This window comes from Notamacropus eugenii, chromosome 2 (genome assembly GCF_028372415.1).
Source record: "Notamacropus eugenii isolate mMacEug1 chromosome 2, mMacEug1.pri_v2, whole genome shotgun sequence".
NCBI classification, from domain to species: Eukaryota; Metazoa; Chordata; class Mammalia; order Diprotodontia; family Macropodidae; genus Notamacropus; species Notamacropus eugenii.
In genome coordinates, this window is record NC_092873.1 from 332,015,212 (window position 1) to 332,040,254 (window position 25,043).

The 25,043-nt window shown below is 36.4% G+C and overlaps 1 protein-coding gene across 13 annotated transcripts in view; it reads right to left on the reverse strand.

Annotated features, from left to right (window-relative positions):
- LOC140528056 (cilia- and flagella-associated protein 337-like) overlaps positions 1 to 25,043 on the reverse strand; it is a 165,045-nt gene that overhangs the window by 139,508 nt on the left and 494 nt on the right. For 4 of the 13 annotated variants that reach the window (XM_072645515.1, XM_072645511.1, XM_072645520.1 and 1 more), the window contains exons 1-3: positions 21,245 to 21,412; positions 7,341 to 7,385; positions 3,484 to 3,539 (exon numbers count right to left, since the gene is read on the reverse strand). In XM_072645515.1, coding sequence (XP_072501616.1) covers positions 3,484 to 3,539; positions 7,341 to 7,385; positions 21,245 to 21,259 — 116 coding nt within the window. In that variant the 5' untranslated portion in view covers positions 21,260 to 21,412. Of the gene's footprint in view, positions 1 to 3,483; positions 3,540 to 3,755; positions 3,972 to 7,340; positions 7,386 to 21,244; positions 21,416 to 25,043 lie in introns of those variants that run through there. The other 9 variants (XM_072645522.1, XM_072645516.1, XM_072645517.1 and 6 more) reach the window with 6 other exon arrangements.

Sequence of the window (25,043 nt, forward strand, 5' to 3'; positions counted from 1 at the left end):
AAAGTATGTTTAAAGCAAGCTGGCCATTAGCCAGCACTTATAAATCTTTTCATTAAATGGGAATTTGGGCTATAATGACATTTCAATAATGGAATTTGACTAATGATGCTTTTGCAACATTGTGTTCCATGACTGGAGTTGGATAATGTGATGATTGGGCCACTTTAAAATGCAGAGTGAGTTCCTGCCAGCGGGAGGTTCTTCTCCTGGGTGATTTTGTTTCTTGGGTTCAAAATGTATTCTCTGTAGCTAGACTTAAGATCAGAAACAGTTCAAATCTTTTGGATAGAACTTTATCTTGAAGGACAGCAGAAATTCAATCAAACTAAGAATGTCGAGATGTTTGCAACACAATTAGAGGAGAGTAGAATGTCTGTCCCAAAGACTTGCAACGTTAATGGGCAGGCAAAGGACTGCTATGTAATCAAATAAATTCTATCTTTAGTCTTCTTTTTCTTTCTATATGTTTCACTTAATGGGAGAAAGTTAACATAATTTTGTTCTCAGTTTATCTAGGAGGGGCCTATTTTTTATTTATTTAATATAATTATGTAATATATATTTATAAACAATGTAAATATTTATCATATTTATATATTACATTATAACTATAATAGACTAGAAACATAAAATACAATATGTAAATTATATATGAATATATAAAATACATAAATGTAAAATTTTGTATGCAATGTTTGTGTTTAGAAATAATGCAATATACAGGCATATATGTGTTCATATATAATTTTTTTGCTCCCTAGATACCTTGCATACATACACATAAATATGCATATATGTATATATAAAGCACATGTATATGGGTGCATGTTACATGTATACACAGTACATGTATGTATACGTGTGTGTTTCTATATGTAGTTTACAGGGATGGTGAATGGAGTCATAAGGGAGTGATTTGTATACCATTTCTAAACATTACAACAGTGTTAATTTGGTGTGCCCAGTGTGATAGTAGGAGGTGAGAAGTAATCCAGGGAGCAAAGTAAGTCATGGCTGAATTATGGAAGCGACTAGAGACCTCAAGGCAGGAGTTCTCATGTAAAAAAAGGTAAGTCCTTGGGATTTGGTTTCTGCACCACACAGCATGGCAGCTGGTTAGAGATCCAGGAAGTGAACTATGTAGCTATACACAGATTATGTATAATATGGGTTATTATAGGTATTATATATCTAAGTGTATAATATTTATAGTCATAAATATAAATTACACATAATAATATGATGTGTGTATGTGTCTGTCTATGTAGACACATTTTGCTTCCTGGACTTCCTGAACGTCTCATAGTCACCTACTATATCTAGTTCTGGGGTCCAACCTTAGTTCATTTCACTCCTTGTATTTCTTCTCATAGTGCCATAAGTCAATGCCAAGGCATTTGGCATGCCAAATCAGCTCTGTCATTACTTCTAAAATGGTGCGCTAGTCTACTACCCCCTTATGTCTTCACTCCCCAGTCCTTTAAATTTTCACTGTAAAATATCACTCTTCGGCCAAGGTTATCCTACACATATTGTCTAATCTATTAAAATATATATTCTGTTAAGGCAGGGACTGTCTTTGCTTTTAAATTTATATTCCCAGTTCTTAGTACAGTGTTTGGCATATAGTAAACACGATAAATGATTTTCATTCATCCAGTCAATATCGTGCACACAAACATATTGGCTTTTTCTAAGTGTCCACATGATATAAAGTAGATCAAATAGTCACTAGATGATCTTAGGCCCCTTCTAGATATTATTTGAACAAAATTATATTAATTTGTCACCAAATATTGAAACTCATAAAATGTGGGAAAGAAATAGGCATTAAGTACCTAGCAAGTGTCAGACAACGTGCTTAGCATTTTATAAACATTATCTCACTTAATCCTCACAAGACCCCTGAGTGGTAAGGGATGTTATTTTCTCCATTTTACAGTTGAGGAGACAGGCAGACAGAGGTTAAGTGATTTGCCCAGAGTCACAAAACCAGGAAATGTCTGAGGCTGACTCTGAATTCATGTTTTCCTAAGTTCAGGCCTAGTCCTCTATCTACTAGCTGCCTCAGGTACAGAAGATATTGTAGTAGTGTGAGAGCCTGGGGCACTGAGAGGTTAAATGACTTGCACATGGTCACATAAGTAATGGGTACCATTTGGCAGAACTTGACTGGATGTCCAGAGTACAAAAGCACTGAAACACCATGCTTCTCCTCATTGTAGAAGATTTAAAAAATATAGGCATAATACTTAACCTACAAAGATGTATGTAATGTCATCTCTACAAGGAACGACACAGACACAAATGTGAGGCAAATGAATATATCCACCTCAAAGTGCTCCTTACACCCAATGATGAAGTCACCTAGTGCTAAGGAGTTAACTTTTGCTATCAACTATCCTATTTTAGAGAAAATATTTTTGAGCTGTATCTGAACTCTGACTTTTGTGTCACATTATGTCATTCTATTATGTAGCGAGAAGCTAGCGAACTCATGAAATTAGATTCCTGCCACAGAAAACATGTACTTTTTCAGTGAGGGGACATTCTGTTCTGTTTGTAGTAATAAAACCTAGTTTATATGCACCACAAACAGCTCTGGCATTTTATACAAATTCCCATCAATGTAAAGATAATAATGGGTTCTATTACAGAATCATAGAATGTTGTCTTGGGTGGCAACAAGAGAATTGATTAAAGTAGATTGTTACCATTTGGCAAGCACGGTAGGTTCAGACCCTGAATGAAAAGGAAAAGACTTTATAGAGAGACAAACCAAAAGCAAACCACTGTCATTTGGAAAATTTGCCTGCTCAGCTCTATGGGTTTTCTATATTCTTCCTTCTAACTTAAGGAAACTTTCCAAACTATAAAGGATTGTAAATATCCATTGAAAAATCATTCTAACTTTTTAAAGTATGCTTCCCAAAAGACAGAGGTCAGTTTCATGTCGGAAAAATAGGTAATTCAATCTTCTCAAATTAGTTGCCACCAGAGACTAGTAGACTGGGTCCTAACCTAAATTTTGAGGGTGTATTAGAGAAAATTTCCTGTAATCACATTCCTATAAAACATATACTTATATATTATGCACATAATATAATAATAATAATAACATATAAGATAGGGCAGCTAAGTGGAGCAGTGGATGGAGTGTTGGGCTTGAAGTCAGGAAGATTCTTCTTCCTGAGTTCAAATTTAGCCTTAGACACTTACTAGCTTTATAACTCTGGGCAAGTCACTTAGTCCAATTTGCCTCAGTTTTTCCTCTGTAAAATGAGTTGGAGAAATGAATGGCGAACCACTCCAGTATGTCTTCCAAGAAAACCCCAAATGGGTCACAAAGAGTCACATGACTGAAAACGACCAAACAGCAACAACAAAATGTAGAAGATAAAGGGGAATAAAACAACAGAAGATATTTTTGATCACATCTGGAACGAATTCAGAGCTATTGCTAAGGCTATAAAATGGACTTACCTTGTGATCTTTTTATTGGAAATTGTCTCAGGCTGATAACCTCCTTTTTGGACTTTCTGAAAAGTAAATTCCAAAATCTATCACTGGTTGATATTTAGTGTATTTGTTACTGACCACCTCTCAGTTTTCACCTAGGAAAACATATTCTCCAGAGAGTATAAACTTATTTTCTCAGTGACTTAGGATTGCCTTGATGGTTTTAGAGCTTTCTGCCATGAAATAGGAGGTTTAGTTTAATGTTTTACTTTCTAATTGAACTATAATTTATTCACCTTCATTTGGACTTTTAAAAAATGTGAATCACTCCTGACCTTCTGGCCACAAAGGTCACTGGATCACCTGATTTTTCTCCAACACCTTGGCTGAATCACTTCTCACATTCAAGTATACTATGCTTAATACACTGAAATGGAAAAAAAGGCTCTTACTAAGCTGGCAAGCTTATATCTTGGGGTTCTTTGTCATAATAATGAACCTAACTCTAGAAGAGTTAACTCTCTACGGGTTGCCACTATTTGTTCTGATGTTTTGCTTGCTTCATAAAGGGCAGTATTGTTTGTAAATGGAATCATATGGGTTAACATGGCTTCACAGAAAAAGAGAAGTGTTTGTGGTTTAGATTATCAAAATAGCCTGGAAACAACTTATCTAATAAACCTTTAATTGACCTACTTGGTTGTCTAACTTCTACCACAATAGAATAAACAATACAACCTTATAATGTATAAAGCCATCCCCTGAACTGAAGAATCTAAGAATTGTAAAGGACTCTGGATGACATTGAGTCCAATCTATATCTGAACAAGGAAAGCCTTTACAGCATACCAGACAAGTATTTGCATGGCATTTGCTTGAAGACCTCCACTTAAGAGGAATCTACTGTCTCTCAAGGCAAACAATTCCATTTTGGGAATAAATCTGTTAGAAGTATTCACTTAGGCAAACTATCTTGTCAGAAAAATGAAGCCAGTTAAAGCTCAGAAATGGGGCTGTGCCTGTGAGTAGCTGCGGTACTTCCAATGTGGGTAAGATGAGAAGATCCTGTCTAAAAAAAAAAAAAAGAAATAAAAGAAGAGAGAAAGAAAGATAAAAAGAAGAAAGAGAAAGTTCTTGAAATTTTCACCCATCACTTTAGGCCCTTTGGGATCTAGGATAACAAGTTGAATTCTTGTTCCTTGTGAACAATCATATACAATACTTGAAGGTAACTTTTAGGTCTCCTCTAAGTCTTTTTTTTTCTAGGCTAGTCATCCCTAGCTTTTCTCACCAGTTATCATACTGTATTATCTAAAAGCTCATATCCAACCTGGTTCCCTTCCTCTATCACTTCCTTAGTCCTGTACATTTCTTAATGCAGGTTAAGAAAACATTTTCTTTCTTTCTTGGCTGTCATATCACACTGTCAACTTGTACTGAGTTTGCAGTTCATTAACTCTCCCACATTTTCTTCAGACAAACTGTTATCTATTTAGCTTTTTCTATCTTGAACTTGTGGGGCTCATTCTTTGAACCTAAGTGTAAGATTCTACATTTATCTCTATTATACTTCATCTTATTAGTTTTACCCAGTCTTCTAGCCTATCGTGACAATGGTCAGTTGTGTTTATACCAGATTTCTGTCATCTCCAAATAGGAGCTAGGCATTTCATTTATCCCCTATTTAAGCCATTAAAAAATGGTTTTGAAAAAGCGCATGAACAAACCAGATATTTGGGGTACTCTCCTAGAGACCTCCTTCCCAAAACCTTGATTAGCAGTATTCCTAACACAACATTTTCTATTATGAAAAATCAGAATCCAATCAATGCTGCTTCAGAAATGGCAGGAAACGAAGATTATGTAAAAATTGATGATTTTGGCCACCCTGACCAAGACTGGCAGGTCTACTTTGGTACACCAGAGATATTAAATTCTGCAGACTTCCCAAAGTAAAACCTGAATCAGATTAAAATGCAATTGAGAAATGTTTCTTTTTTTGAGGTAGGAAGGCAAGGCAGTTGGGGTTAAGTGACTTGCCTAAGGTCACACATTTAGTAAGTGTCAAATGTCTGAGGTTGAATTTGAACTCAGGTCCTCCTGACTCCAGGGCTGGTGCTCTATTCACTGTGCTACCTAGCTGCCCTTGGAAATGTTTAAATAAATAAATACAATAAAATAGGTACAATAAATAAAAATACAACACGACACAAATATTGTTAATTTGTAGTTTTCTAAGTCAATATGCAACCCACTAGAATCTGTATCTATTTGAGTCTGATATCATTGAAGCAGACCATAGAAATTAGAGCCAATAACATATTGGCTGGGGCTTTATTCCAGGGCACTGAAATATGGGGGAGTAGGTGATGTTAACAGCTCTTATACTTTTTCAACAGATAGAAACAATTAAGCTTAACACCTAACCGCAAGAATAATTAAACAATAACTTACCATATAAGCTCTTGCCCAGACTAGCTCTACCCAGCTCTACAGAGTGTTCCAGGGTGCTTATATGACTCAGCACCCCAAGTCTCTGTTTCCTTCTTAAAGGCAGGTATCCCAGGGTCTATCTATCTCTCCATAGGACTTTGTCTTAAAACTTGAAGTGTCTCCTTAAGTTCTCTACCCTCCCTCCCTCTACCATTGAATTCATCTTTAAAAAAAGGATATTTGTAAGTACCTTTTGTGTTTCTTGACCACAGATTCTACAGGTGACTTATATAGCTATGGCTCTGTGAACATCTTTAAGAGACATTTCCTTCTTTCCTCTGACACTGCCATCATCCTGGCACAAATCCTTATCCTTTCATACCTGGACTACTGTAATAACCCCCTGGTTGGTTTCCCTGCTTCAAATCTCTCCCCAGTCTAGCATATTATCCTTTTTGGCTCTCACCCCCATATACCCTGAGGTCCATTGTCATTGGTCACCTTGCTTTTCTTCACACAAGACACTTCATCTTCTGACTTTCACTGGCTGTCCCCCATTCCTGATACACTCTTCCTTCTTGTCTCTGCCTCCTGGCTTCCTTCAGATTCTAACTAAAAACATACCTTCTACAAGATCCCATTTCCAATTTCTCTTAATGCTAATGCCTTTCCACTTTTGATTATCTCCAATTTATCCTGTCTATATCTTCTTTATACTTAGTTGTTTCCATGTTGTTCCCTCATTCGACCATGAGTTCCTTGAAAAGAGGGGCCAGTTCCTGGCACACAGTAGGTACTTAATATTTGTTGACTGACCGGGAGCATTTCCTGATCCTTTTCAATCTTTGGGACTTCCCTCTTTTAATTATGTCTATTTAATTCTGTATGCATCTTCTTTATACATTGTTGTTTCCAGTCTGTCTCTACCATTAGACTGTGAGTACTCTGAGAATAGGGACTATTTCTTTTTCTTTTTTTTTGCCTTCTTTCTGTCCCCAACTTTTAGCACAGTGCCTGGCACATAGTAGAAATTTAATACATGCTTGTTGATTAATTGACTTGATGGCAGACCTGTGTGTTAGGGGATATGGAAGCAGTGATATAACTGAGTTGTACCAAATTTTCCTCCCTGACCACTGAGGGCAGAGAGGCATGGAGTTACTTATTCAACGATAAGGAGAACATCCGTTCCGGGTTAATAAATAGCAATAAATATAATAAACTTTCCCTGAAGGGGTACTCAAGAGTAATTAAGAGTTGGTAGCATATGCTGGTGATACCATATTCCTTTCTGAGTTTTTTAACTGTATAGATTTATAACACCAAAATTATCATATTCCCCCAACACTGTCACATATAGGTATAAAATATACCATACATATTTTATGGTTTTCTAGGAAAATACTTTCTGGAGTTAAATATCAAACAAGTAAGGAAAAATGCCTTACCTTGAGTAAAAGCTGCAAGAATCGAGGTTTGCAACTATCCTGTTCCTGAAAGTGGAATGTAGACATCAGTTTATATAATACTGATACAAGAATACATGAATATAATACCAAAAAGATAAGCAATGATTGTAAGAAAAATCTTTATTATATCTAGTCAGCATAAGGTTAAAAATTGGTCGACAGTTGCAGAAAATCTACAAATTCTTACAAAAACATGTTTCTAAAATGACCAGTCTAGTAGAACCCCCCCCCCCCCAATATGAAATTCCCAATATGACAAAAAGATGGATGGAAGAATGTTCATTAATTATGTGTTACTTATACCAAAGCAGATGTCAGACACCTCCTTTTACAGGAATTTTGTGTAAAAGACTCATGGTAATCCCCTGAATCAGTTCCATTACAGTCACATGTCCCAAACCTTAATGTTTCATTTAAAGTTCTTTGACTCACGTTTCTAGGGGACCAAATTAATTAAATCAAATACAACTATTAATTAATGAAACCAACAGGTATGTCACCAGAAAGCCACCATCCTCTTTTGTCTTTTTTCCTCCTGTCTCTATTTGGGTATATTATCTCTACCTGCAAATTCAAGTATTTTGATTAAAATTTTGAAAGGAAAGATTATGTATAAGGAGAGGAGGAAGTGGTGAATGAAAAAAGAAAGAATAATAGGTATTTTCATGTGACAGAATGTCAGGGAAATAGGAGAAACAAGAAAGATGAGCAGGAGATAATAAAAAGGAAGGAAAAAGTTATAGGTTGTTGGGGGAGAGACAGAAACTATAAAATAAGAAATTATTCTAAAATAATATTTATTTGGATCACATCTGTCTGAAAATCTTTATGAAGCTGAAACAAAACATATAATGACAAGGGATGTAAAAAAGGCTTTGGAGCAGCTAAAGAGGGTGTTTAAAGTCCATGTACTAAAATTTATGCCCAGTACTTACCTGTCTCCTTCTGGCCTTTATTTTGATTTCATTTATTTAAAGTTCAACATTCAACCTTACAAATGACAAACATTTATTAATATTTATTGAACTGAGTTAAAGTGATTTTTACGAGTAACTCTAGCAAGACTTATGACTGAGTAGAAGACATTTTAAAAATTAATCTTACTTGAATTTTCAAACCCACAACAGGTAGCAAAAAGGGTGGTGGTGGTAGTGGTATAAATTAAAGTAAATAACTCAAGACCCACTGAGAACTTGACACCAAAGGTGGAGGTAGGAAAGTTTAAAAAAAAGAGAAAACAAAAATTTCACAAGTACAGGAGTATGGGATCACTTAACATGGGAGAATGCAGATCCATGCACCTCAATAGACGTTGAGTGTGTTGCTACATTTCAATGTAGCAGAATGTTCAAAATTATTGATGATCCTGAGTTTTCACAGGTTCCTCTTTGTGTTTTAAATACGGCAAAGGAGTATATGCTATTTTAAATATTTATTTCAATGCAAAAATGATTAAAATAAATTGTTTTAGGTTATGGAATCATAGAATCTTAGTGTTTGAAGGAAACTCAAAAGTCATCTTCATTTGAAAGGAAGACTATCTTAAGCAATTGATCGTTCATCATTTTCAGAGAGTTAAAACTAATGAATTCTATAATGTTGTAAATATATTTTCCTGATGTGGCAGGAGAAATATTAGTTGTTTTTCCCTGAAAAGTATTAAACTGACCTTGGGACTAAATTAACTCAGGTGGCTAAGGATTGGACTGGTGGCATTGTTTCCTGGTGTCCTAAGAACAAAAATCCAGCTCAGGAGGATCTCTCTTAGACTTGTTGCTATGCTACCATGATCAACAAAGAGGCTGAATAATTGGGTTCAATTGAGTCAATCCTGTATCCTTACTGAAAGTCCTTTCCATGCTATCAGGGGGCAGCTAGGTGGTACAGTGGATAGATCACCAGTGCAGGACTCAGGAGGACCTGAATTCAAATCTCACCTCAGACACTTGACACTCACTAGCTGTGTGACCTTGGTCAAGTCACTTAACCCCAATTGCCTCATCCTGGGTTATCTCCAGTCATCCTGATGAATGTCTGGTCACTGGATTCAGATGGTTCTGGAGGAGAAGTGAGGCTGGTGACCCGCACAGTCCTCCCTCACTCAAAACAAAGTCAAATGCAAGTCATGTCATCATCTCTGTGATGGCATGGTCTTCTTTGGCAACTAAGGATGAACACAATCACCTTCCGTGCTATCATTTAGTAAACCCTTTGTTAACAGTTAGTTGATCTATAAATGCCAATTCCAAATCTGAAGTACCAGATTGGCATGAGTCTGGCCTGGCCTGAAATGAATACTATATAGGCATAAGTCTATAAGCCTTTGACCTCTTTCATTTCTCAAACGTGAAACATATTTTCCAAGTTGTCTTCTACTCTGACACCTTTTGCATTGATGTCAATGAATATTTAAAAATATGCTGACTTGGTTTGGAGAACCTTATTAGTTTTTTTTCCCTTAGAATTTCCCTACTTCTTCATCCTGTGTCACAGATATTGCTGCATGAGCTAAGATGAGATTCATATTGGTCTTTTTGCTATCTTGATCATTTCAGAATGAGAATAATATTTGCTTTTTGCTTGTTCCCTTTGAAGCTACCAAGGAACCAAATGTTTTATTTTTCCCTTTAAGGAAAGCCCATGAGGCATCTATTTAGCTGCAGTTTTCTCTTGCCTCCTGGTTTTATTTGTCATAAGAATTTAAATTTTGATATGTATAAGTTGTATTATACATTCAACCTTACAAATGACAAACATTTATTAATATTTATTGAACTGAGTTAAAGTGATTTTTACAAGTAACTCTAGCAAGACTTATGACTGGGTAGAAAACATTTTAAACATTAACCTTACTTGAATTTTCAAACCCACTACAGGTAGAAAAAAAGGGTGGTGGTGGTAGTGGTATAAATTAAAGTAAATAACTCAAGACACACTGAGAACTTGACACCAAAGGTGGAAGTAGGAAAGTTTATCATCGAACTCATTGATCATTGAACAAAGAATACCACTGCATGTATTAACTATCTACAAACAGTCTCCAAACCATATGATTCTTAGCACTCTCTGCCCCCTTTTTCTACCATTCCATTTTACCATTGCAGAAACAGAAGAGAGCTACACAAGACTGGGGAGTCATTGATTTTTTTATTTGTTTCATAAGTTGTAATGAATACTTAATGACTGATCTCTGATGACGAGTCTCTCTATATTTAGTTAAACTGATCTTCAAAGAGAAGGTACAGACAGTCACTGGGAACAAACTCTGGGACTTTCTATTATGGTATAAATAGACAAAAATTATGCTTTCCTGGCATAGTGTTTGAGAACCCAAAATCATTTCCACATAATGAGGAGGCATCAGAGGAAGACTTCATGGAAGTACAACTGTGACAGTTTCAATCCGTATTATTCAAATGAGTCACCTCTCCCAAATGATACCTCTCCCAAATGGGAAGAGGAAATGGACAAAAGCAAAGATATTACTTCACTTATGAAAATTTGCTGCAACGATTTTATATAAAATAGCCACCACAAAGAGAACAAAATAATCCAGAAACTACCTTAGCCAGAAGACATTTAATTTGCTTGTCAGCAATTGTCTTGTCAGACACAGCAACAAAGAGCAAAGATACTTTAGAATACAAACTCAGGTTAAACCTTTGGAGGAAGATTGTAAATTACAGATTCTATGTCAGCAAAAAGCAAGGTAAGTGAAACCGTCTCCTGAAAGTTTCATGTGAATCTCAGTAAAGATGCAGCACCCCTAAAGCATTTATAATGAAAATGGAAGGAGAATCATAAGTAGGTAAAAAAAGCATTATTTCTCCAAGTATCTTCATAGTTATTGTGGATCTTAAGTTAGTTTCTTCTCTTTGTGAACTGGGAAAACCTACCAATCCTGTGGGAATTTGTGGCCAGTCTTCTGCCAGTTGTTGTTATACATGATAGTCCTTCAAATACTTGAAGACACCTGTCATGTCTTATCTTTCCCTTTCCCACCTCCATCTTTTCTTCTCCAGGTTAAACATATTTAACTTCTTAAACTGATCCTCATGTGATATGAACTTAGGGACCTCCATCATACTGGTTAGCTTTCTGTGGCTAATCTCTAGATCAGGGCTTCTTAAACTTTTTTCACTCACAGTTCCTTCAGAGCTTCTTAAACTGTGAGTCATGACAGTCATTCATCTCCAACTGCATTTGGAATATGTCAAAATGAATATATCCTATATCTATATCAAACTCAATATGTCCAAAGTAAAACCCATTATCTTTCCTCCCAAAAGAATCTGATGAGGTTACCAACATTCTTCTAGTGACCCTTGTGTGCATCTTTGATATTATCCTTGACTCCCCATCCTCCTTTATGCCAGATATCCAAGTCAGCTGATAAATTGTATAATTTCTAACCCAATAAAAGTTCCAGAATAAATTCCCTTCTCTTCCATGCAGTTACTACTTTAGGTCAGGCTTTCATGATGCATTCATCTGAAACACCTTCCTCATTTTTATCTTTGACTCATCCTTTACTCAGCTGCCAAAGTGAGTCTCCCAAAGTGTACAGCTGACCATATGATTTCTCAACTCAATAAATTCCAATGATTATCTCAAAACAAAACAAAACAAAACAAAACACTAGACATGTCTGCTTAGCTTTTAGTGACATGATAGAAAGCACACTGCTCCGGAAGTCAGAGGATCTGGATTCAAATTATAATTCTTTATTATCTGGATGACCTAAGATAAGTCACTAAGCCTTCTTGAGCCTCAGTTTCTTAATCTGCAAAAGGAGGAGATTGGACAATATAGCCTTGGAAGTCCTTTCCAGCTTTAGATTTAGAATTCTATAGTTATATGATCCCTTTACCATCTGGATCCAATTACCTTTCCTATCTTCTCATTTGTTCCTCCCCTTTTGACACTCTATGGTTCTGCCAAACTGTCCTTCTTGCTCTTCCACACATGGCACTCCATTTTCCTTCTCTGTACCTTTACATCATTATACCCTCTGCCAGAATTCACTCCACTTAATTTCTGCTTCTCAGAATCCCTTCAAAAGTTTACTCAAATGACATCATCTACTTATTTCCTTTCTTGATTCCCTAGCTGGTACCCTCTTCCCCATGAATCTGCCATTTTTATTTCTGTATACTATCTGTCCATCCATCCATCCATCCATCCATCCATCCATCCATCCATCCATCTATCCATCCATTTATCCACCTGTAACAGTAAGCACTTACATACACAGGGGACCTGCTACCACAGGTTCTTTGATCTGCTTCTCTAAAAAGAAATGCAACTTTTGAGGGGTTAACAATAACTTTAATCAAACACAGGTTTCAGAAAAAATCAAAATCAAAATTTCAGAGAAATCAAAAATCAACACACAGCGCTTTCAAACTGTTTGACCGCTAACATACATACATTTTTACCAGAGAGAGAAGCACCAACATTTGGGTTTTCAAAGCTGATGGGCTCCTTAGTGGCTTCCTGGAGTCTCATCTGGTACACACAGCTTCTTCCAAAAACTAAGCCTCAGAGGATCTTAGTAAAACCTCACCCTCAGAGTATTTATATACTTTTCAGAGCCAGAGGGCATGACCCTCTGACCCAGTGCCTCAATAGAAAAAACAAAAGGTACTTGGGACCCTGCTACAAATCAACTCCCCTAATCAAGCTTCCCTCAATGGGCTGGCCCATCAATGGGTGGGGAAGATCTTCTTTAATCACATTCAAATAGAAGCATTATACTTCTTCATAATATTAAAACAAAAACAGCAAAAGATCCTACTTTGCTTGGCCTTACACCATCCATCCATCCATCCATACATCCATCCATCCATCCATCCATCCATCCATCCATTCATCCATCCATCCATCCATCCATCCATCCATCCATCCATCCATCCATCCATCCATCCATCCATCCATCTATCCATCCATCTATATATCTAAAGGTTATGTTTCTTGATAGAATGTAAGCTCCCTGGGGGCAGGAATTATTTCATTTTTGTTTTGGTATCCCCGATACTTACCACAAAGCCTGGCACATAGTAGATACTTAATACATTTTAGTTGATTTATTGATTAAATAATCTCATGCACACATTAAATTTACACAAAGTTTCTTGATAAATTCAAATGCTGAGATAACTTTGAAGAACGACCAAATGAGGGTTTAAATAAAGACTCATGTTTCTCCAAGGTGTCATGAAGGATGTCTTGTGCAAGATCTAAATATAAAGATTCCTTATGGAAACTGAGGTCCTTCCCACCCTTCTGCTTACAGATAATACTGAGTTGATAAACTGATAACATTAATCACTAACAAATTATGAGGCTATCTCAGTGAAATCCAAAATGAGAGGATTTTAGATTAGAAAGGAACAACAGAGTCCACTAGCTTAACATGTGCCTGAGAGGTCTCCTCTACACCATACATGACATGTACATAGGCTCTACTTGAATACTTCTAGTCATGGAGAACTCACTATTTAAAAAAGCAATTTATTTTACCTCTTATTAACTCTAATTGTTTAGAAAACATTTACTTATTTCAGGACTACCCTTGTGTTGCTCCAGTTTACACTCATTGTTCCTTCTGGGGTCAAGGAGAATTAGTTGAACCTTTTTCCACGTGGTAGCCCTACAGATACTAAAACAATGATTATCCCCCTCCTCTAATTTTTTCTTCTTCAGACTCAGTTCCTTAATTCTTCCAACTTATTCTTGCATGGCATGATCTTTAGGTTCTTCGACAATCTGGTTGCCCACCTCTTGACAATCTATAGTTTATCTAGGCCTTTAAAATGTAGTGCTAAGAACTGAATATAATATTAAATAGGTGATGTGACCAGGTCAGTGTATAATGGGACTATCACCTATCATCCTGAACACTATACTTTTCTGAATGCTGTCAAAGTCTCCATTAGTTTTTGCCCCCTTGTTTCCAAAGTACGTTCTTCACTCATATTGAACGTGTGTTCCACTAACATCCTCAGGTCTTTTTTGATGACCAACTGTCTAGTCATGCTTTCCTCATCTTGTACTTGTGAAGATGATTTTTAAAAAAAATCCAATTGTAAGAGTTTATCCTTATTCAATTTCTTCTTATCCGACTCAGTCCAATCAAATTGGTTAAGATCTTTTGAGATTCTGCCCGTTGTCCAGCATTATGAGATATCCTTTCTGGCTTTGGACCATTTGAACATTTGATAAACATGTCTTCTGTACTTTTAGCACTCTGACTAAGGAAAATGTTAAAAAGAATAGGGCCAAAAACAAATAAATAGGGCACTCCACTAGAGATAGCTTTCAGAATTCACACAAAACACTTAGAGAGCTCTTTGGATCTGACTTTTCATTTAATTTTAGTCCACTCAAGATAAAGATATTGTCTGTCTTGAATGTTGTTATCTTGTCCACAAGTATATCATCAGAAACTTTGTCAAATATTAGACTCAAATGCAGGAAAAATACACATGTGATATTCTCTCCATCAGTGTAGTAATCCTCTCAAGAAAGGAAATAAGATTAGCTTGGCATTATAATAACAGTTAACCTTTATGTAGTCCTTAATTTGTACTAAGTACTGTGCTAAGTGTTATATTCTTGATAGAGGTTTACTGGCCCTCTGTGACTGTTGCTTTTTTTCTAAATATTCATAAATCATTTAATAATATATGCTAGAGATTTCCCAAGAATCAGTCAAACTCATTGATCTGCAGTCTTTTGATTCCATATTCTTCAGATACTTTTAAAAAATAGGGCTAATATTTGCCATTTTCCACTCTTTTGGTTCTTTTCCAGCTGTCTCCACTCTTTCAAAGATGTTTACAGTGGCTCAGAAATCATACTTGCCAGTTCCTTTGGTACCCTGGTATGTAGTTAATCTGTGTCAGAACCCACTAAGGGCAGTTACCTATTCTCTTCCTATCATATAATATATCTTGGTATCTATTCCAGATTGGCCATTTCAAGTACAAAGACATTCTACTTGACAAAGAAAATAGAAGAGAAATAGAATTGTAGCAGTTCCATTTTTTCCACATTCTTCATCCACTCCAAGCAGTGATCCTCTTCTTTTTTTAATTGTCCTCCTTGCCCCCAGTATTGTCAAAATAACTTTCCATTGCCCTTCTTTGTTTTTTCAGTCTTCTATACCAGCCTTAGCTTTAATGCTATGGTTACAATACTATCAACAATTAAAGGACCATGTTACATTTTTATATTTATCCTCCATTGCCTACCTTTGCTTCAATTTTCTTTTAAAGATGCTTCCATCATTAAAATATCTAATGATAGGTGGACTCTAGATGGCAGAGTACAAGCAGGGACTTCCTTCTCTCTCAAACTCATCAAAATATCTGTTAAAATGACTCTAAACAAATTCTAGAACAGCAGAAGCCACAAAATGACACACTTAAATAAGTTTCCAAACCAAGACAACCTGGAAGGTCAAGAGTCATTACAATGGGCTGGGAGAGGAACACAGTTTAGGCATGGGCTGTACCTGTGCAGACAGGACTGGAGCAGGACTCAAGGTACTGAATCTCTGTCAGCTGTGACAGTTTCCAGACTTCTCAACTCACAAATGCCAAAGACAACATCCAATATCAATAGGGAAGGTCTGTGGGACTTGGGTTAGAGAGGAGCATGATCCAACCCAGCTCCAACCTCAGCCCCAGCACAGTGGTAGCTGCAGGAGCAGTAGTGGCTGCTTCTGAAGCTCTTGGTCCACAGACAGTGGGGGAATCAAGCAGTTGATCAGTGGGGGATTGCAGGGATCTCTACATTGGCTCTGAGACAGAATTCTCTTGCTTTGTCCATGCTTGGATCTGAGCTGCAGTCCTGGGTGGTGATCCTGAAGCAAGAGCATTAGTGTGGCAGAGCTTGTGGCAGTGATGGAGAGGGAATCCTCCTCACATTCCCAAAGCAGAAAAGAGTGCTTGTGGTTTCTCACAGACCAGAACACAGGCCAGAAGAGTAAACATCTCTCCTTTGATCATACCACCTTGGAAAAACTGAAAAACTACAGGTCCCTGGACATAAATGTCTGAAAACAGCTGCACAAAACCTCTGAACCTTGGGACAGTACACCCTTCACTTAACAAAGAGTTCAAAAATTGAACAATTGGGTTGGGAATATGAGCAAGCAGGGGGAAAAACAGACTATAGAATCTTACTTTGGTGACAAGGAAGATCACAACATACAACCAGAAGAAGACAACAAAGTCCAATGTCTCCAAGGAAAAAATACAAATTGGCCTCAGGCCATGGAAGAGCTCAAAAATGATTTTGAAAATCAAGTGAGAGAAGAGAGGAAAATTTGGGAAGAAAAATGAGAGTGATTCAAGAAAATTATGAAAAATAAGTCAATAATTTTCTAAAGGAGACCCAAAAAATGCTGAAGATAACAATACCTTAAAAAATAGACTAACCCAAATGGCAAAATAGGTCTAAAAAGCCAATGAGAAGGATGCCTTGCAAAACAGAATAGACCAAATGAAAAAAGAGGTCCAAAAGCTCACTGAAGAAAATAATTCCTTTAAAATTAGAATGGAGCAAATGGAAACTACTGACTTTATGAAAAATCAAGAAATTATAAAACAAAACAAAAAGAATGAAAAAATTAGAAGGCAATGAGAAATATCTCATTGGAAAAACCACTGACCTGAAAAATAAGATGAGGAGAAATAATTCAAAAATTTTTGTAGTACCTGAGAACCATGATAAAAAAAGAATCTGGACATCGTCTTTCAAGAAATTATCAAGGAAAACTGCCCTGATATGATAGAGTGAGGCAGTAAAATAGAAATGGAAAAAAAAAATTCACAGATCGCCACCTGAAAGAGATCCCAAAAGGAAAACTCCTAGGAATATTACAGCCAAATTCCAGGGTTCCCAGGTCAAGAGAAAATATTACAAGCAGCCAGAAAGAAACAATTCAAGTATTGTGGAAACATAACCAGAATAACACAAGACTCAGCAGCATCTACATTGAGGGATTGGAGGGTTTGGAATATGATATTCCAGAGGTCAAAGGAGATAGGATTAAAACCAAGAATCACCTACCCAGCAAAACTGAAGATAATCCTTCAGGGGAAAATTGGATATTCAACAAAATAGAGGACTTTCAAGCATTCTTGATGAAAAGACCAGAGCTGAATAGCAATTTTAATTTTCAAATAGAAGACTCAAGAGAAGCATGAATACATAAACAGGAAAGAGAAATCATAAGGGGCTTATTAAAATTGAGCTGTTTATATCCCTACATAGAGAGATGATATTTGTAACCCATGAGATCTTTCTCAGTATTAGGGTAATTGGAGAGAATATGGGGGGGAATATATGCATATATACCCATACACATATGTATACACACATGTATGTATACACATACATATGTATATATATGCATGCATGCATATATACATATGCACATATGTACATATACACATACACTATATATATATATATATATATATATATATATATATATATATATGAGCACACATGATGAATGGAATAAGGAAGGATGATAACTAAAAAAACCAAAATTGTTGAGAGGAATTACTGGAAGAAGAAGAAAGAGGTAGAATATAGTAGATCATCTCACATAAAAGAGGCAAGAAAGAACTTTTATAATGGAGGGAAATAGGGGGGAGGTGAAAGGGAATAAGTGAGCTTTGCTCTCATTGAATTTGACTTAAGGACTGAATAACATGCATACTCAATTGGGTATGGAAATCTGTCTCACCATACTGGAAAGTAGAGGGAATGGGATTAGAGAGGGGAGATAATAGAAGAGATGGCAGATTGTGGGAGGGAGTAATCAGAAGCAAACACTTTTGAGGAGGGACAGGTCAAAGGACAGAATAGAATAAATGGAGAGTGGGACATGATAGAGGGAAGTATAGTTAGTCTTTCACAACGCGACTGTTATGGAAGTGTTTTGCATGACTACACATTTATAATGTCTATCTCAATGAGGGTGGGTGGGGAGGGAGGAAGGGGAGAGAATGTGGAATACAAAGTTTTAAAAATGAATGTTTAAAATTGTTTTTACATGCAACTGGGAAATAAAATATACAGGCAGTGGGGTATAGAAATGTATCTTGCCCTATAGGAAAATAGAAGGGAGGGGGATAAGAGAAGCAGGGATGATAGAAGGGAGGTAAATTGGGAGAAGGGGTAATCAGAATGCACATTGTCTTGGGGTAGGGGTGGGGAGAGATGGGGAGGAAATTTGGAATTCAAAATCTTGTGGAAGTGAATGTTGAAAACTGTAACTAAATATATCAATATAAGTGATGATGACAAAATAAATTAAATATCCAGGGGTATTTTAAATGATGAAATCCTTCTCACCTATAATAATCTTTTTAAGGCAACTTCTCTTCCTTTCTACCTTGGGATCATTTTTTATGTCTTCAGATTTTATTCTTGAGAGCTTGGGCCCCTTCCTAGACCAACTTCTCTTGTAGAATTTTAGCTCCTGTGATATAGTTTATAAGTTCTCATAATAGATTGTCCTGGCAATCTATATAGAAAAGCTGAATGCGTGAAAAATGCTTGTTGTCCAGAGTATAATATGGACTGTTGGATAGTTAGTCTAATAATTTATTTCTCAGTTCATTTATTCACCATCAACACTATACAAGGGCAGTGAGTTGGACCCAGAATTGAATTAGAGGATGAGAGCAGGCTAGATTTCACATGGGATATGGTTCTGTATTTTTAATAATTTCAAACTGCTCCCTGCTCCAACAGCCTATATTTAAGCCAAAATGTTCTTCCAGTGATATTACATAGTTGTGAATTTTGGAAAACCATAGTCTCAGAAGAAATTAAAATTTGGAATAACCCAAAGGACAATGGAATAGTATGTGGTAGGTTCAAGTAGGTTGAGTCATATTTCCCAAGATGACTTAATGCACAAAAAGTGGTAGCAATTGAAGAACTATGTGCCAAAAAATGAAGTAGTGAGAGGAAAACTCACCATATGGACAGCTTTTTGACTGTCCACTGGAATATAAAGAGGTATAAAGGAAGGCTTTAAACACCCTCTGTGGAAGATCTATGGATAAAAATGAATTAGAATTATGCTAGAGGAGAGGTTGCAGAGGAGTTGAAATCTGTATAGAAGTACTTTCATCAATGAGGTAACAGTCACAGTGAAGTATATAAAATATATTTTAAACGTTAGCTAAGTCTAGTTAGTGATATATAAAACAGAATAAAAGACATTGATTCCGACCAGCAAAGTTTGGATATTAGTTCCATACCAGATATATGATGAATGTTTAAGAATGGGGATAGATTAGTGATTCAATTCAGTATCTGATTAACAGAAAAAAAATAAGGATCTACAAATAAAAAAGTAATTCATTACTTTTAATAGAGAAATATGAATGATTCTACTTATTAGTTTTTAAAATCAATATAAGGAGAGAACTCAAAATTCTATTTGAACTGTAACTCTCATACTGAAGCATACATCCTGTTAGAGAGGAGGGAGGTCAAGCATAAAAAGAAAAGAGATGGAGGCATTGATAGACACAAACTGATAAGTGAACATCATGAAGGTAGAATTAGGATATGGACTGGACCCATGATTTCATTCATATAGGGACAGCCTGTTGGGGAACTTCTTCTACCAGTGTTAGTCATCACAATCTCATCAACTTATAGTTTTAGGGAGTTGCTTGGAGGACTAAGGGGTTAAATGATTTTCTCAGGGTCATACAGCGAACTTGGGTCTTCATGACTGTGAGACCAGCTGTCTATCCATTATATTACTTTACTACCACATTTCATGACTTTTCAAGCCTTCACTACTAAATACTTTCAAGGTGATGTTATATATTTTTTAATTGTTATAGATCTTTGCATAAGCAAAACCACCTCTTGGTACTTGCTTCTGGAGTTAGATCAGACCTATAGGCCTTAGAGCTTTCTATCCCAAAGCAAAGAGGAATCTGATTCACTTTGGTGATGTAGGCAAGTAGTGGGATCAACCATATATCAAATACTTATAGATAAATCATTTAGATGCTAAAGAAGCATATTTTTGTCTTTTAACAAGAGCTGGATTTATTTTTCTGAGTATGTTATTTAATATCAGAATTCATTCCTACCTCCCAGCTCCATGAATCTCATGCCAGAAACATTTTGCAGTCAAAATAAGCAGATGTCTATAATAGCTGATGTTTAGTTAGTATTTTTACGTTTACAAAACACAACCTATATCGTTGAACTTGAGCTGCACAACAACTCTGTAAGGTAGGCGTTGTTTTATTATTATTATTGTTCCTATTTTCCAGATGAAAAAACTGATACTCAAGCAAAGTACCTTGGCTAGGGTCTCTTAGTTGGCAAGTATCAGGGATCTGAACCCAGGTTTTCCTCACCCTATGTCTAACACATAACACTAGGCTGTCTGTGTGACCCAATGTTTACCATACCATTCAGTTGTAAAACTTGATTCTCTTTGATGAACTGTTATAAACCAAAACATCAACTGTAAGATCAGTTACTTTTATAAGCATTAATAAAGAGAAAGAAGTAAAGAAATGAGTGGGCTTTTTTGCTTTGTTTTGAAGATAGTCATAGAGCATCGTTAATTATGAAGGGAGATAATCTCTGATTTTTTCTATTCCCTTTTCATAAACTCAGAGCCAGGATGACTCAGAGCTTGTTTGTCCTTTCTTGTTTTCCCACACATGCACTGATCTCTGGTTCAGGGAAGTTCTTTTCTGCAACATTAAATTATTTGCTCTTTTTCACATTATACCTTCATTAGACTTTACCAGGTTCCTTCTAAACAAGAACAATATAGTAAAAATAGTAGAGTAATTAGAATTGCTATAGTATACCATGGATTCAGTCATAGAGATGGTTAAATCATGCCTGTTGCTACAGAATGATGTCTGTGTCTCTTCCAGGACAACATGGAAAGCCACACAATCCTTGTCCTTCAGATAACAATGTTGGTATAGGTTCTACTAATGATGGTCCTCATATGGCATCATATTTCCAGAATTTCTCCTTTAGATCATTCTATTGTTTTGTGCCACAGTAACGGGGAAATGATACATTCTAAAATAGAATCCCCATTAAATCAACTACCACTTGTTGATACTAAATTGAGAGCAGCAAGGAACAGCATAAACATCAAAGATAAAAATCAATACAATTCAAGGTTCTGGATTGTGATGCCACAGTTAATTTTCCCATCAGATTTTGTTCAGAATGCCTCAATCTGATGTGCATTGAGCTGGCTTCCACATTTAGCTAGCCCTTTCACCCCTTTACCACTCTACTCCCCACTTTTTGTAGGGAGGGATACCAGGACTTGCTGGACCCAATTCGGGATTAGTGCACTTGCTAGGAAATTCGTCAGGACATTTAAAATGAAAAAAAATCATACATCACTGACCTCACCGAAGGCATCTAGATGGTGCAGTGGATAGATTACTGGAACTGGAACCAAGAACATGGAGGTTCAGATACAGCCTCAGATACTGTGTGAGTCCCTGAACTAGTCATTTAATGTCTCTCCACCTTTGTTTCTTCACTAATAAAATAAGGATAATAATAGTGCATATCTCCTGGAGTTTGTGTGAGGATCAATAATGTTTGTCAAGTGCTTTTCAAACCTTAAGGCGCTATATAAATGTTAGCTATTACTACTGCTCCATCAGAATGAATGCTAGCTTATACCATTGATCCATCTATTGTTTCTGACCTGTTTTTTTTTGACTAATAAAGATTTGTATTTGCAGTTTTAGAAGTTATGACATCTTGACTCTTTCAGAGTAACAGTGTGTGTGTGTGTGTGTGTTTTAAAGAACATTGGATTTCAAGTGTAGGGAGCTGGATCAAATGCTGGCTATATTCCTTACTTCTTTGTGACCTGAGATAATCATATTCAACTTGACAAGCATTTATTAATTACCTACTGTGTACAAAGGACTGATCTGGGCTTTAGGTCTACCTCCTCCAAGCAAACATTTTCCTTCTCTATCTTTGCCAAAAATGTCCCTGACTTTATAGAACTTATATTCTCTTAGGAGTGACTGATAGATGGTAAACATAAGTATATGTAAGGTATGTAAGTCTACTGCCCATTCAAAATATATGTCAACATGGTATCTAAATGTACAGAGATAATTGTAGGTAGTATGGAGACACATGTATATATGTTTATATATAATACATATGTATATATATGTATATATGTGTATGTGTGTGTGTGTGTGTATATTACGTGTGTGGGTAGATGTATGTGTATGAATCTGCAAATTGGCCAACCTCTCTCCAAAGGAGACTATAATTCTCACTCATTTTCACAGTTAAAATAGTAAATACAAGTCAGGGAAGTTATATAAATTGAAATAGACTAAAAAATACACAAAAGTAAATTAGTTCTTTAGCTAGGAGTAAAATGAGACATCAACTACAACCAGGAAAGAAATAGCATCTCACGCAGAAGAAGTTCATTTTAGCAGCCTCTAGAATTTCAAATAAGTCAAGAAACCTTATGCAGCTGGCACCCCATGTATGTCTGTTTTTTTCAAGAATTTCTTTTCTACATGACATGTCCGTTATCCACCTGTCTCTCCAAGAAGAAATTTTGCAATTAACTTAATAAATCCCTAAAGTAGGTACATAGCCCTATCCTCAGCCTTCTTGCCAACAATCCAGATTTGTTTCTCCTTCTGCATCTCAGCAATATGTAAAACAAACCAAAAAAACAGGTTTGATCATGCTTGATTACATATACATAATATTATAAGGAATGAATGAATTAATGAATGAAAAAGCATTTATTATGTTACTGTGTGTGAAATATTGTGATAAACTGGGGAATACAAATATGAAAGCAAAGATAGTCACTATTCTGAGGGAACTTACATTCCAATGAGGAAGATATAACACAAAAAGGTGGTGAACAGGAAAGGGCACTTTAGTCTGAAAAGTTATAAGGATTGTGAGTGAGGCAATAGGTGAATAGATTGCCATATCCCATTCAGGAACAATGGCAGAAATGATTTGGTCATGGTTCTTGGCTTAAGAACTTGAATGTGGGGAGATGGGAATGGACTGAAGGGAATGAAGGTAGGGGAAGAGTACGTGGGTCCTCTAGCACAATGGCCTCTGTGAATAATGAAGCAGTTAATGAGGAGGTTGGGAAGAAGGTAGTCAGAGAAGAGAAAGTAAGTGAAGCATAATCGGAGTTTCCTTCACATAATATTTCAGGAAAGCAAGGGCTTGGGGTTTAAAATATTACAGAACATGGTTTTAGATGTGGGCAGGAGGGTCACTGGTTTAGACTTTGTGAAGTTTAGTAGCTAAAGAAGACGGAGAAGGAAGGAAATATAACAGTTAAAGGAGAAGCTTCTTGAAGATTTTATTTTTACTCTGCCTTCTGATTCTGAGATATGATTTATCGTTTATTGAAATATATTATGTTTTAGTCATAGTCATGTCAATGCATTATTCATAGCATCTATGGTGGCCATGAATATCCCAGTACAATTCTGAATCATGAAATACAACAGACTTTTCATATGGAAGACAGAACCAAAATATTTATTCAGACACCAGAAAACCAAATCTATCATAGTAACAAAAATCTGTATACAATAACAATGCAGAGGACAACACCAGCCCCAAGACTTCCCCCTGCTAGGCTTCCCACAAATCAGCTCCCTTAAACAAATTACAGGCGGGCAGTCTTAAACAAAGTCACAAACAAGCTCTTTCACTCACACTAGCCAGCAGCCTGCTTGCCTGAATCCTTCCTAGCTCTTACTGCTCTCATGACTAACTTCCTCTCAGCTTTGTTCTAGTTCTGCCTCTTCCTGTTCCACCCTGTTCAGCTAGCTCCTCCCACCACAGGCTCCATGTGACTCAGACTTCCATGTGACCCATGCAGGTCACATGGTCCTATTAATGAATGGGAAAGATCTTCCCATTTAAATTGCAGTCATGGCTCTGAAATCAGTGCAATAGAACTCGAGGTCCACCCTTGTTCTTGCCCTAGTCACTTGTTTGTGGGCTGAATTCATGACTGTGGGCTTGAAAAATGACCTACTGTGGTTTCTCCTTAAATTTCCTGATCACTGCTTAGTCTGACACTTCTTTTAAATATTCATTGGAATATTTCCAAGCAGAGCCAAGCTATTCCTCTCACTCCACCATCCTTTTTTGGTCCACCTCTCTCCTAGTAACAGCATCCTAATTGGTCTCTCTACCTCAAGTCCCTTCCTACTCCAATCCTTCATCCACATAGATATTAAATTGAGATTCTTAAGGCATATTTTTGACCATATTTTTGACCTGCTCAAGAAGCTTCGTTGGTTCCCTGTGTCTGTAGAATAAAATATAAACTCTTCTGTTTGGCACTGAAAACCAGTCTTGCTCCATCCTATCTGATTTCCTATTATTCCACCTTATTCGTGTTATGGTCTAGACAAACTGACCTTCTACTTAGTCCATGTACAGATGATTTTGCCTCTCATGTCTCTGTCTTCATACAACTCTTCCACATTTTTAGAATGCTTTCTCTTCTCAAATACCCCTTTTTCTGATCTTTCCAATTAATTGATTAATGAATGCTTCTGCTAATTAATTAATGCTTCCACTCTTCTCATATTGTTTTGTATTTAC